General features: G+C 46.5%; 1 protein-coding gene across 1 annotated transcript in view; it reads right to left on the bottom strand.

The window, feature by feature from the left end:
- The window catches only part of stxbp4 (syntaxin binding protein 4), a 39727-nt gene that overhangs the window by 8589 nt on the left and 16138 nt on the right, over window positions 1-15000 (bottom strand). Inside the window, exons 12-16 of the mRNA XM_087845162.1 lie at window positions 14246-14342; window positions 13306-13430; window positions 10752-10841; window positions 10592-10657; window positions 472-651 (exon numbers count right to left, since the gene is read on the bottom strand). Of these exons, the coding sequence (XP_087701288.1) occupies window positions 472-651; window positions 10592-10657; window positions 10752-10841; window positions 13306-13430; window positions 14246-14342 (558 nt within the window). The remainder of the gene's footprint in view (window positions 1-471; window positions 652-10591; window positions 10658-10751; window positions 10842-13305; window positions 13431-14245; window positions 14343-15000) is intronic.

Consider the following 15000-nt stretch of genomic DNA (forward strand, 5'->3'; position numbering starts at 1 on the left):
AGGGAAGCGGCTCTGTCACCAAATACACCTGACCCACATTCAGGCCTGAAGACGAAAGATGGACCTGGAGGGGGAGCAGCAATAACCCGGCACCAAAAAGCCTGTGTTTTTAATTTTCCCCCTTCATTGTTCCCGTGTTGAAGAAGAAGCCCAGGCTGCAAACATGCTGCAGTAATAGAAAAACCATTACATAACAGAAAGGTTGCTGTTTTTTCACTATCATCATAGAAATGTTTGATTTTACGACGACTCAACATCTTTGTAGTCTTGGGTCATTGGCTTTGATTGGTGGCAGTCAGCTGCCTTCCTGCTTCCTCATCCTTCCAGTTTTATAAATGTGCCAAATAACTGAAGCTGAAAATGGTTTCACACATAATCTAGAGAAATAAAAGTACTGACCGGGACTCGGCGGTAATCGTCAGCAGCTCTGCTTGGTGCCTACCATGAACTGATCCATGTGGTGTGAGTCACCTTGTTGGCTGATGCCTGGTGCTCCATCCTCTGAGTCTTCAGCTCTGCGATCTCAGCCTCCAGCAGGTGGATCACCTCCTCGTAGTCCATCTCCATCCCTCTGGCCTGCTTCTGGGCCGCCTCAGCCAGCTGGATTCGAGTCCTCAGAGCTCGGCTCTCCTCCGTGCTGTGTTTCACTTCCTGTCAGAAAGAGTGGAGGAAGAGGAGAGGAGGAGGATGGGGTAGAAGGAGAACATGAGGGATTACTCGGCAGACTTTCAGTGGTGCTTTCAGGCCCTGCTCAGTGCTTTTGACAGGCCTCCCAGGTGGTCGTGCCATGATTTGGGATTCGTGGTGTCAGGATGAGTTAGTGTGATGAGGCTCTTTGCTGTGGCCTCGGGACGTTTCTCTGAATCAGCAGGCTGTGCAGTCGAGTCCCAGCAGGCCTGTCAGCGCTCAGCATACCTCTGTCTGTGATAAGGTTACCTATGGTTGGAGAGCAGCATTATCATCGAAACAATAAAACAAACCTCCGTCTGGTGACAAAGATCGATCAAACCGTTGATGAACGCTCACAGCACTAAACCTTTATCTGGATTTTTACCAGCAGCTGACACCATGAATAGATCAGGAAAATGTGAAAGCAAGGAATTTCTCACTGACATTAACCCCATCATTAGAAATAATGCAGGTTTGAGGCACATAATCATCGGCTTCACTTTGAGATCTGTAGGCTACAACCAAGATCCAAAAGCCATGAAATCCAAGTAAACTAGCAGTGAACAGGAGAACGATGGAAACTCCGCAACAGGAAAGACTTCTTAGAAAGTCAGACTAAAGGACCAGATGAAGTCGAGACAAAATGAGGAGGATGGTTTTCAATGTCTTTAAATTGACTTTAATGTGCACTCATTTTTATAAAACTAGGTTAAAATAAACCTCCAATCATTTAAAACAACACTGACACTTATAAACTTTCCATAAATGCAGTTTATGAGATGCTAATTAATTTAATTTATTTCACATCAACAGTCGGCTCAGGGCGCACGTTATTGTAAGTTAAAACCCCTACAGTAACACAGATAATCAGACAACCCCTGTGAGCAAGCACTTTGGCGACAGTGGGAAGGAAAAACTCCCTTTGAACAGGAAGAAACCTCCAGCAGAACCAGGCAGGAAAGCAGTCCTACATATTTGTGCATTAAGTGCACTGAAGAGCGTTTCCTGATCAAGGTCCCTCACAGTGTTACCGGAGGCCGAGGTCACGCCCTGCAGAGTGAGCAGAATCCAGCCGACAGCATCAGTAGACGTCATCCTCTGAGGACCATGAATACCACTATAATCATGAAGGTGCATTGACCAGGAGCTCAGTGAGCACTGCAGTCGCTGTGAAGACTCAGACGTGTCTGTGCAGTCACACCGTCAGCATGAGTAACGCTCGAGCTAAAAATAAAACGACAGGTCATCGTCGCTTTTTGGCAGGTTGTTTTTGTTGGAATGAGCTCTTATTGTTTGATTGTGTGTTTTAAGAGCGAGGCCGGGCCCGACTGACTGGCTGGCGCTCGCTTACGTAACAATGCTGGAACAAAAACAAGACACAAGCTTACTTCATGTCCTCGTCTCACTCCTGGCTAATGATTTTTCAACGGAGCTACAAAACGTCAGCATGAGCCCGATCTGAACTCTGCAAAAACCACAAAGCCACATTCAGTCAGGTCAAAGTGAACAAGGCTGGGCTCTGTGGACCAGCAGCATTTTAAACACACACCTTTCACCAGCTCAGAGTGACGCTGACATGCAAACAAACATTTTTACTCCTGTGTCAAACAGAGTGTGAACGACAGCCGTGTAACAATGAGTCAATGTTTCTAAACCTGTTCGTTTCTCTACAGAAGCGAAGCACAACGAATGCTGCCTCAATTTTAGTCATATTTCAGTTGCAGCTTTTCATTCACAGTGAAGCCCCAACACTTCGTCCACTTATCCACCTCCTGCAGCCATAGCTGGACTGGCTATAAATAAAAACGAAAAATCACCATCGGCCCACCGAGCAAATGCCCGGTGGGCCGATGTTTTTATTTATTTTTTTATAACAGTATAAACAATGAAAGGTGGTGGATTGGCCAGATGCTGATCGGTGTGTAAAAATAACCCAGTTGTTTGGTGGTGGCTGTGGCGGAGCTTCCACAGAGGCCAGCAGGTGGATGAGGCAAAGGGGAGGCAGGAGGAGCAGAGACCCGAGGCGGTGAACTGAACTTCAGGTAAGAAGTTATGACCTGCAGTCTATCTGGTCAGATATAAACCAAGTTTAGTTTATTTTCGTTGTGCTCACTTTTTACAGTCAGTTACAATAACTCGTACTGCTACTAGCTAGCATGACGGAGTTTCTGTACAGCTGGGTGGTGCTGTGATGTTACTGATAGTGAACTTTATTTTATTCATAAGGTTAGTTAGTAGCTGCCAACCGTCCCGTAAAAAGACGGAATCGTCTCGTATTCAGAGAAAATATTACGCGTTTTGTATTGAGGTGAAAAGGAACAGTTTGTCCCGGACTTCAGCTACAATGAAAAAGACACAAAGCTGGATTTATTCTGTCGTTACGCTGCAGCTGCCTCTTCTTCTCTCTCTCTCTCCTGTTTCTACTTCAATCATGAAACTGATCAATGATCAGCTGATCGGCTCTCTTGTTTGTTTATCACTTTGCACCAGAAAGAGGAAACCAGCGGATGTCGCGCTAAACAACAGCAGCACGTTTAAGTTTGATCAGCTGTTGTTAGAATTTATTTAATATTAATTTCTAGTATCAGCTGATGTTTGCTGGAGCCACAGCTGTAAAGCTGCTGGTCATGATGTTTGGATATGTGGTGAGAGGGAAACATGAAGATGAAACCAGGAGATGTCTTTACTGAATCATCAGAGCTGAACAGCTGATGGAGAAACAGGTTTACCTTTTAGGTGACATGGATGAGTTGAAGTTATGAACTGTTTCTGAGAGACAAATAACACCAGGATCCTTTTCTAAGTAGCTGACAGCTGGTAACTGTGCAGGGGCGGGTCTAGCAAAGTGTTGCCAGGGGGGCAGGTAGGGCATTAACAGGGAGAGGGGGGCACAAAGAAATACTTTCTTATTCTCATTTAAAATGTTTTGCTTTTAATAAATAATTATCTGAATCTTACAACCAAAGTTTTTATCTGACGTAAAATGTATAGAAATCATACATATACCAACAAGACTGTACATCACTGTCACAGCAGCGTTTGTTTTCATTCAAAGGCTTTATGGTTTTTCCTATAATACCTGGGGGGGCCGGTCTCTAGTCAAAATGCCCGGGCCGATTTTTTGTCCCAGTCCAGCCCTGCCTGCAGCTCTAAGAGCGAGATACGAGTAAGAGCTCACAGACCAGCTAAAGGACATCATTTCCTGCCCCAAGGCCAGTTGGACAAACACCACACCAACGAGGCACCCGGGAGGAACCCTGGTCAGACACCCAAACCACCTCCACTGACTGAAGTCCCAGAAATCCAAGCTACACCCTTCAGAGGAAGCTTGTATGTCTCTCAGCTCGTTGCTATGGGTGCAGAGTGCGCAGGCATCACCCCAACACTCGCCCGGGAAACCCCGAGACACTCCTGTAGTTTCAGCAGGAACCACTGCCAGAGTGGGTGCTCCACCTCTCCATGCTGACCACCGTGGCCTCAGACTTGGAGGAAAACCATGAGAAATTTGTAGCTCCTTGTTCGATAAAGCAAACAGGAACACGTCACTACATCACAACTCAAGCTATGTAGATGAATAAAAGCCCTACAGGCCAGAGGGAAACGTGTGCTGGCATACGGGCCCAGCTGGGCTTTGACCCCATGTGATCTTTGATGCAGAGGGAGAGCCCGTCTGTACCGTGGAGGTTATGTAACTCTCAGGGCAGTGAAACAGACACCAGCAATAATTAGACACTCATAACTGGAAGCAACCACTCCCAGTACAGTTGGCACACTGGCAGCCAATAACTGTAACCCTGCAGCGCTGAAATAAACACCACACGGTAAACTGATCTTTGGTGGCACTAACAGATCAGAGTGAACACTGAGTTTTGTCACAACACCAGAAACACGGCAGGATTTCACCGGGGAGCATGCAAAACACCACGGGGGCCCAAAACTCCCCCTCATGTAAAGATACTCAAGAAATATATTTATCTGCTATAATGAGAACAAATTGTCTGAAACTGAGGGTTTACTGAGCTCTGAGTGCCTGAGATCACACACACACTCACACACACACACACACACACACACACACACACACACACACACACACTCACACACACTCACACACACACACACTCGAGGCAAAGAGGAAGCAGACTGGGGAGAATTTGGCAGCTCTCATCCTCCTGCTGCGACATCATATGCAGTGGAAGCTAACAGAACACACATGGAGTAAATGCAGTGATTTATGAACAAGATTCTGAAATGCTGGACACACACACACACACACTCTCTCTCACACACACACACACACACACACGTGCGCACTCACACACACACAGTGTGTGTCATCCATCTGTTACCTCCAATTTTCTCTAGTAATTAAAAAATCTGCCGTTTCAAGAATGAGGTTTATGTTCATGTCCAGCACTCCAGCTCTGTGGGGACCAACCTGTTTGGGGACCAAACAGGTTTTAACCTTTGGAGCGAGGACATTAATGGAAAGTAGGGACATCAAGCAAAAGTAATGAATTGGGTTTTTTTTGTTGAATGGGGAAAGTTTTGGGGGAAAAAATATTTTTTTGGAAACTTTGAAAAAATGTCTTACTGGGAGACTTCAACGCTTATCTGGTCAACAACAGTGAGACATGGAGGGGCGTGACTGGGAGGAATGGCCTCCCAGGTCTGACCCCAGTGGTGTTCTGGTACTGGATTCCCGTGCAAACCACAGTTTGTGCATAAAAACACCATGTTGGTGTCCATAAGTGCACGTGGCACCAGGACACCTAGGCAGCAGGTCAATTTTGAGATGGTATCATCAGATCTGATTGCGATGGAAGGTGCCTAAACATATGAGCACCTTTCCCATAAGTACCTACTCGATCGACTCACCACAGCTCAACTCAGATCGAGTGATTTTACATTGCATACGACACGAACGCTACAACAAAGGTGGACATTGAGGCAAGAATATACCTGCTGCTCGGTCTGTGGCTTTTCGCCAGACTTGGGGTCCATAGCGTCGTTTCTTGGAGCCATTTCCCTCATTGCCGAGTTTCAAAAATGGCAGTTTTGATTTTCATGAACGAGATGCTCTCATGACTTATTGAGTGATGCCACTGACCAGCCAATTGGCAGCATACAGTCTGACGACATCACATTTTAGTACCTGCTTGAATCGCTTTGGAACCCCGGGCGACCAGGTACTAAAATAGCACCTGGTACCAGAAACTACACCCAATGGAAAATCCTGAAAACTGTGGTGAACCGAGGAAAGTCAGTCCGAGTAGGGGCTTAAGTATGTGTGCGTTGGGAACTCCTGGCAGAGTTGAGATCTTCAACTTCCACCTCTGGAAGCTTTGACAGCATTCCAAGGGAGACTGGGGACATTGAGTCTGAATGGACCATGGTCAGCACCTACACTGCTGAAGCTGCTGCGCTACGGCTACAAGGAGGTTGGTGCCTGTCGTGGTGGTAACCCCCTCACAGGTGAGGGGAACGGCTGAAGAAGAAGCACTATCCCGCTGGGATGCCCTGTGGGACTTTGGAGGCAGCCAATAGGACCGGCATGGCTGTGGATGTTTTAGGGCTGTAATGGTTGACACGCCTCTACAATGTTGCGTGGAGATCAGGAGCAGTACCTCTGGATTGGCAGGCTGGGGTGGTGATCTTTAAGAAGTGGGACTGGAGGGTGTGGGGGATCACACTCCTCAGCCTCCCTGGGAGAGTCCACGCCAGGATGCTAGATAGTCCGTCTCTCTGAGGGTTCTGTGGGAGGTGCTTTGGGAGTAATGGGTGTCCTTATACAGCTGTTCAAAGAGCTGGATCCACAAAGCCGGCAATAAGTAGAACTCGTTCCTGGTGGGTGTTGAACTCCGCCAGGCCTTCCCTTTGTCACCCCTTCTGTTCATAATTTGTATGGACAGAACTTTTAGCCGTAGCCATGTGGAGGAAGGCTTCCACTTGGTCGGTGTCAGAATCGTCTCTGCTTCTTGCAGATAACGTGGTTCTGTTGGCTTCATCAGGCGGTGGCCTCCAGCGTGCACTGGAATGGTTCGCAGCCGAGTGTAAAGCCATGGGAGACCCAGGAGAGATTACATCTCGGCTGGCCTGGAAACGCCTTGGTGTTGGAGGAGGAGGTTGCCTGATGAGAGGGTGGTCTGGGCCTCTCTGCTTCAGCTGCCCCGCGAACCGGCCTCAGACAAGAGGAAAAAAATTGGATAGATGGAGAAATGATGGAAACAACTTTCCATCATTCCTCCAATCTGTCATGGCTAACAGATGGATTCAAGCGCAGACAGCGTTCTGGCAAAAAGGTGACAATTTATTAACACGAGTGAAACCACATTGATTTGTATGGACAGTGAGTGGGGTAGGTGTCCAGGGGATGGAGGGGAGGGAAATCCTGAATCCTTCTGGCCTCACTACAGCACAGGACACTTTAACACCCTCCTCACGCAACGTACACAAGCTGTAAATTTCCAGATTGTTTTATTTAAGGCTGCTCCGTGCAGATTAAAACATTAACAACATTATTACTGCCAAAATGCTAACGAGACCAAAACCAGTGGGTGATGTCATGGTGACTACATCCATCTTTTATATACAGGCCATGCTTCACTCACTGCCCTCATCATAAAGAACATAATTACTGGGTTTACATGAAACCACGGTCCACGGGCAGGGTGCTAACATCGCTGCGCATGAATGTCCTCGTGTAATAATGGAGTCCAACAGGAATGCAAGTCTTTACTTTGTGCCTCTGGAGGACATCGTTTACTGTAATTTGTGCTCACAGTAGCGCGACACGCTGTCCAACAACACAGTCTGACCATCAGAGCAGAGTGGCTCAGAACTGGGACACTCTGGCTGGTAAAATTAGACTCCTGGATGGTTTCCAGTGTAGAGTGTCCACTAAGTGTGGAGATGAGTGTGAGTGTGTGTCTGTGTGTGTGTCTGTGTGTGTGTGTGGTGTATGGTTTGGTAACTAATGGATCCCAGCGTGAGCTCTCTTCCCTCCAGCTGTGGCTTCAGGGGGGCCCGAGGGGCTCTGAGAGGCCCCCCGTCTTAAAGGCTGACTTCCATCTCTAATGAAGGAGCATGTCAGCCCGCTCTCCTCCGCCCGCCTGCTCGCTCTCCAGAAAAGGCAGCATAATGGAAGAAAGTCCCTCGCTGTGCACAAGCTGTGCAGCCTGGCAGCGCGCGGCGGAACAAAAGAGCAGCGGCCGGTCCCGCTTCTTCCCAGACCAAAGGTTTTTGTGCTCCCTGAGAAACGACACTCACTTTTGCACCGACGGCTGCTTCCTGCTTTGTTTGACGGTTATGTAATAATAACATAACGTCTCCATCTCGAAGCTGGAGGCTGCGCTGAAAGCTGCGGCAGAGCCGGTAAAATGCCACGCTCAGACAAAGGATGTTAAAAGCACTTCAGCTTATTCAGGAGCACCAACGACTCACACCTCCAACGACTTTTACTGACAAGTAGACACAGTTTCCGAAACAGGCGGAACCTGGATCAGATTAATAACAGTAATGATGTCCAGGTGATTTATCTGCATGCAAACACAGTGTGAGTGTGGAAGGCTAAGTGACTCCAGCCTGGAAACCTGATCAAATCCTCCCTCAGAGGATTAAAGGCTGTCAGCTTAATTCAGCTGTGCAGGTTTGTTAAATATGCAGGCAGCGCCGAAGCTGGCAGTCGTGATCTGCGCCCTGCTGTGACTTACTGCAGGCAGCCAGGACACGTCTGAGCAGCTAACGTTGCTGAAAACCTGCTTTTATACCAGGACAGACGACAGAGACGCAAAGTAGACTTCAGAATATTTTAAAGTGTTCTTAGAGTTTGACTCGATACAGTGCTCAGCACCTCAGGTGCACACTGAAGTGGCTCAAATGGATATTTTGAGTTATGTTAATACTTCAGTCCTGCATTCCTTCTGATGGTCAGCAGGGGGCGTTTCCCCTGGATGTTCATTAGCATGGCCAAAGTTTCTAATAATGAAGCCACTGGATGAACAGACTGCTCTGACACTCAGTTCCACACAGTTTTTTTTACTCTTTTAACTGTATGATGTCATAGATGGAAGATATCCCAGGACCCACCCATTAGCCTTTTGTTCGCAATGGGCGGGGCTAAAATAACCTGTTTCAACTGAGGGCCTGCACCAAGGCCCAGAATCACATAAAGAATGATTATTATGAGCTGTGTGTCATGCAAAGCTGCTCTGGCAGAGTCCAAGAAGAAAAAGGTTTCACTATGAAAAACCAAAGAATAGAAAAAGTCCAATGTCTGCAAACCTGCCAACACTCGGCGAGAAGCTAAAGGCGCGACTGCAGAGCAGGAACGCTCAGCTCTGCGTCCTCCTCATTTCTGCTCCTCGGGTCTGAAACTCAGATAAGGAAACGCCCCATCGGCCTTTGTTGTTATGGTGCACTTGTCGGCTAAATGTAGATATTGATTGATTTATGCAACCGAGCGGGAGCGAGAGAGGCCGAGACCCTTCAGCTCTGAATCACAACAAACAGAATGTGGGGAGGAGGAGGAGGAGGAGGAAGAGGAGGAGGAGCTATTCTAGAGCCCAAAATAAAAAAAGATTCAACACGGGGCTCACAGTCCTCCCACACACACACACACACACACACACACACACACACACAGATACAGACACACACACACGCACACACACACACACACAGATACAGTCACACACACACACACACAGATACAGACACACACACACGCACACACACACACAGATACAGACACACACACACACAGTCACACACACACACACGCACACAGATACAGACACACACACACGCACGCACACGCACACGCACACACACACACACACACACACACACACAGATACAGACACACACACACGCACGCACACACACACACAGATACAGTCACACACACACACACACAGATACAGACACACACACACGCACACACACACACAGATACAGACACACACACACACAGTCACACACACACACACACAGATACAGACACACACACAGATACAGACACACACACACACAGTCACACACACACACACACAGATACAGACACACACACACACACACAGATACAGACACGCACACACGCACACACACACACACACACAGATACAGACACACACACACACAGTCACACACACACACACACAGATACAGACACACACACACACAGATACAGACACACACACACGCACACGCACGCACACGCACACACACACACACACACACACACACAGATACAGACACACACACACGCACACACACACACACACACAGATACAGACACACACACACGCACACGCACGCACACACACACACACACACACACAGATACAGACACACACACACGCACACGCACACACACACACACACACACACAGATACAGACACACACACACGCACACACACACACACACAGATACAGACACACACACGCACACGCACGCACACACACGCACACACACACACACACACACACAGATACAGACACATGCACACGCACACGCACACACACACACAGATACAGACACACACACACGCACACGCACGCACACGCACACACACACACGCACACACAGATACAGACACATGCACACGCACACGCACACACACACACACAGATACAGACACACGCACACGCACACACACACACGCACACACACACACACACACACAGATACAGACACACACACACGCACACGCACGCACACACACACACACACAAGCTCTTTATCATCACACCTGCAGGTCGGTTTGTGTGCGTGTGTCTGTGTGTGTGTGTCTGTGTGTGTGTGTATGCAGGACACACACACTCCTGACTCCAGCCTCCACCACAGCCACTGACCAACACATGACCTGTGTCTGACTTTTCACACCTGTGCACAGGTGGGATGCAGCAGGCGTGACTCACCTGTTTGACCTTGCTGAGCTCCTCCTCCATCTGATGGTGGACTCTCTGAGACTCGACCAGCTGCTCCTGCAGATCAGAACGGACACTTTAGAATATTTACTGAAGCGACTTTTCTTTGGATACGATTGAATTCTACAAAGTGACTCAGGTGTGAGTCTACCTGCAGCCTCTTGATCTCCCTCAGAGCCTCGATGTGCTCCTTCCTGAGCCGCTCCATCTCCTCCAGGTCCTCTGAGTCCGACAGTGACGGCTGCACAAACACACAAACACATCAGAAACATCTGACAGAGAACGATTCGTTAGCATCTCGTTAGCGTGAATGTCAGGCTGAAAGTGCCGTAAATGATGAAGAGCGAGTGAAAGCAGCGCATTGAGGCTCGTGTGACGATGACCTGAACATTAATCACACCTGTATCCTCTCACAGATGCAGCTGCTGCTGCTCTCAGGTCCACCGAACCTGTGTGACCTGTGTGACGCTGTGTGACCTGTGTGACCCCAGCACAGCACACGCTCTGCTGATAGGACCCTGCTGTTCAATGACAGCGTCCACAGTGGAGTGGACGTGGAGTCATCACGTGCTCCTGTTCACCTGGATGATCCTCAGTCTGATTCATTACTAAGATCCCACCTGCTGAATCCAGGTGATCTCAGAAAACCACCAGCAGTGAGTCCCCATTGACTCCCATATTGATTGATTGATTGAATCTTTATTTTGAACATGTTAAAAAAGTACAACAACATAGAATTAAAAGAGACAAATAAACAAAGCAAAACAAAAAGAAAACGAGCAACCACAACTACAAATAACTTTCATGTTCAAAAAGGAGCAGGAAGAAGCATGAGCTTATTTAATCCCACCCCTTTTCCACTATCTAGTAATTTATAGACTACCGAAATACCTCCTTGCAATCACATTATATGTCATGTGTATTTTTTTTTTAAAAATTATTATTCTTTTTTTTTATTATTTATTTATTTTATTTTTTATTTTTATTTTTTATTTTTAATATATATACATATATGTTTCTATCTATCCATACATACGTATTTACACATACGCACATATACACATTTTCAATAACCCCATTAACACCTCAAAGGATACACAACCTACAAATATATATATACCCATACCAACATACCCGTGCACCCGCACACACATGAAAATATTAGACAAGAACACCCTATCAAATCTCTACCTCCTCCCTGTACCCTGTAAAAACCATTTCCTTAAACCGCTTTTTAAACTGTGCCATGCTCGGACATTGCTTTATATCTTTACTTAGTCTGTTCCACAGCTTCACTCCACACACAGAGATGCAAAAACTTTTTAATGTTGTCCGGATACGAGGATGTTTTAAATTTAATTCCCCCCTCAAATTGTATCCCCGTTCCCTTTTAGAAAACATTTTTAGAATATTGTCAGGAAGCAGGTTATTTATTGCTTTATATATAATTTGTGCAGTGAGAAAATGAACCAGATCTGTGAATTTTAGAATTTTTGATTTTAAGAATAGTGGATTTGTATGATCTCTGTAACCGGTTTTATGGATTATCCTTATGGCCTTTTTTTGTAATATAAAGATTGATGATAGCGAACATTTGTAAGTATTGCCCCACACCTCTGCACAGTAATTCAAATACGGTGCAATCAGGGAACAATAGAGAATGTGGAGTGATTTGTGGTCCAGAATGTGTTTTACTTTACTCAAGATTGAGACACTTCTTGAAATTTTGTTATGTATATGATTTATATGAGACTTCCAGTTTAATTTATCATCTATAATCACACCAAGAAACTTATGTTCAAGTACTCTTTCAATTTCCACACCATCTATATGAATCTGCACTTGTGCATTTCTAAGGGAATTCCCAAATAAGATTATTTTAGTTTTACTTGGATTTAGCGATAGTTTGTTCCTGTTAAACCATTTTTTAATTTTGCACATTTCTGATGTAATTGTATCCAGCAGCTCGTTTAGATTCCCCCCAGAACAAAAAATATTTGTGTCATCTGCAAATAATACTAATTTAAATATATCAGATGCCTTACAAATATCATTTATATAAATAATAAATAATTTTGGACCCAGTACAGAGCCTTGTGGAACACCACAAGCAATGTCCAAGCATGATGAGGAATTAAACCTTTACAGCAGTGTTTGTTCTGTTGGAGACTTTGGGAGCATTTTTAATGACATCATCTGATGACATCATCACTCATACTGCACTAACAGACGTATAAATAAAGCGACTGCTCACCACGTTTTTTATTTTGTTTATAATCAGCAAAGTAAAACTGGAGCTTAAAGGTCACTTTTTATTCTAAGAAACGATAAAATGAAAAGATAAAAATAAACAAGCAGAATCGATCCCGTTAGAGACGCCGCACAGGCAGCATCATTCCCACCCACACCTTCTCCAGGTGTTCACTGCTCTGTTGCTGTGACTCCACCCTCTCTGTAGGACTGACTGACATTGATGACCCCCCCACACCCCCCACATACTTTAACATACTGTAATATGTCTCTGTCTGCTCTGCAAACTGAAAACTGTGTATTTAGTACTGTGTTTTTCCTGAAGGCTGCATATACGTGCATACATACAGGAGTCACTCAGCATCTTTTCTGTGAGTTTAAAGTAAATTACAGTTAAAAGTTGTTTATAAAGGTCAGTAACTGTGTGACATCACATGTGTGCTGCACGCTCCTACCCTCGGGTCGCTGGGCGACTCCAGCAAGCTGAACAGGTCGTCGGACGTGAAGCGAGACCCGGGCTGCGTGACGCCCAGCTCCTCCAGCTGAGGCTTGAACAGCTCCTTGATCAGGCTCTCGAAGTCTGGGAACAGAAAACAGACACGAGCGCTCAGCAGGAGGCAGAACGCCAACCCGAGCCTCTCTGAGGCCGAAGCAGCGACCAAACCTGCAGATCTGCGTCCTGCACTTGACTTTCATCTTCAACGCTGCCGCGCCACATCACCAAGCCCCCTTTAAACTGTGCAAACAGTCAATGAAAACACGATATGGGTCATCTCTGAGTCAGTCATGTGACCACACTGTTTTTATTCCACGAACAGTGAGATTACTGGATCCCCTCTGTGTGTGACGGTGACGACCTGGCTCAGAAGAATTCAGTCTGGCTGCTTAACTTCAGTTCAAACAGCTGCTCCAACATGTCCAGCAGCAGACAAAGACATTTTATTCTTTCTACTGAAGCTCTCTGCTTTTCCTTCACTTTTTCAAACAGTGCAATAAAACCCACAAAGCAGAATAAAAGCTCTGAGTTAAGTGAGCAGAAAGTGTGCAAAGCTCGAGTCACTGCGACGTCAGAAGAATCGAGTCCCAGTTTCCCAGGTGAAACCGCCGAGGGCACAAAGGAGGGAAGGAGGCGAGTAAAGCGAACGCAGGAGAAACAGAACTCCAGATAAAAACATCCAACAAGGACACAACAGGAAACCTGACTGCTGGAGACCAACATGGTCCAAACACAGCAGCACATCGGTTTACCTCAGAGCTGCGCTTAAAACCTTCAACCACGAAAAGAAACAAGAGCTAAATACAAATAAAAGAAGTACATGATGTACTGCACAGGTGTGAGGATGAGGGACACCTGCAGGAGGACAGCCACAGGTGAGCTGAGCGATGATGTCTCACCTGTGAAGGCCACCGTCCCAGCCGGATCAGCTCGCAGTCTGGACCGGAGCGTCTGCCGCTGAGCGTCGGAGGGCTTCAGGCCAATCAGCTCCAGAGCCTGGACACACACGCACACACACACACACACACGCAGAAAATCAATATAATATCAGCATTAGGGAGCGTTGCATTCTTCAAGTAAAGCCCTGGCTCGTCTCTCCGCTTTCATTAAATAAATTTAGAGTTCTGATTAGACGTTGCCGGTGCCAGTGCCAGCTGGGGACGTCCTCAAACGATAAGAGTTGAAAGAAGATTTAAGATGTGGCGACCCTGTGCATCTTGAATTGTAAACCAATCACATAAACCTATCAATATTAATCCCCATCAAAGTGGAAACACCATGAACCATCTTCTTTTGCTACACTAGGCTGACTCCTCCCAGTGGTGGCTGTAGCTCAGGAGGTAGAGCAGGTCACCTACTTATCGGAAGGTTGGAGGTTCGATCCCAGGCTCCTCCAGTCTGCATGCCAAGTATCCTTGGGCAAGATACTAACCCCAAGTTGCTCTCCGATGCGTCCATCGGAGTATGAATCGCCTTGAGGCGACATTTGTTGTGATTTGGCGCTATATAAATAAAATTGAATTGAATTGAATGTGTGTGAGTGTAGTTAGAAAGCACTCAGTATAGAGGTAGTGCTTGTGAGAATGGGTGTGACTGGGTGAATGTGGCGTGTTGTATAGAGCGCTTTGAGTACTCCGGGAGAGTAGAAAAGCGC

Source organism: Neolamprologus brichardi, chromosome 8, assembly GCF_056152115.1.
Source record: "Neolamprologus brichardi isolate AB-2024 chromosome 8, ASM5615211v1, whole genome shotgun sequence".
In the NCBI taxonomy this organism is placed as follows: domain Eukaryota; kingdom Metazoa; phylum Chordata; class Actinopteri; order Cichliformes; family Cichlidae; genus Neolamprologus; species Neolamprologus brichardi.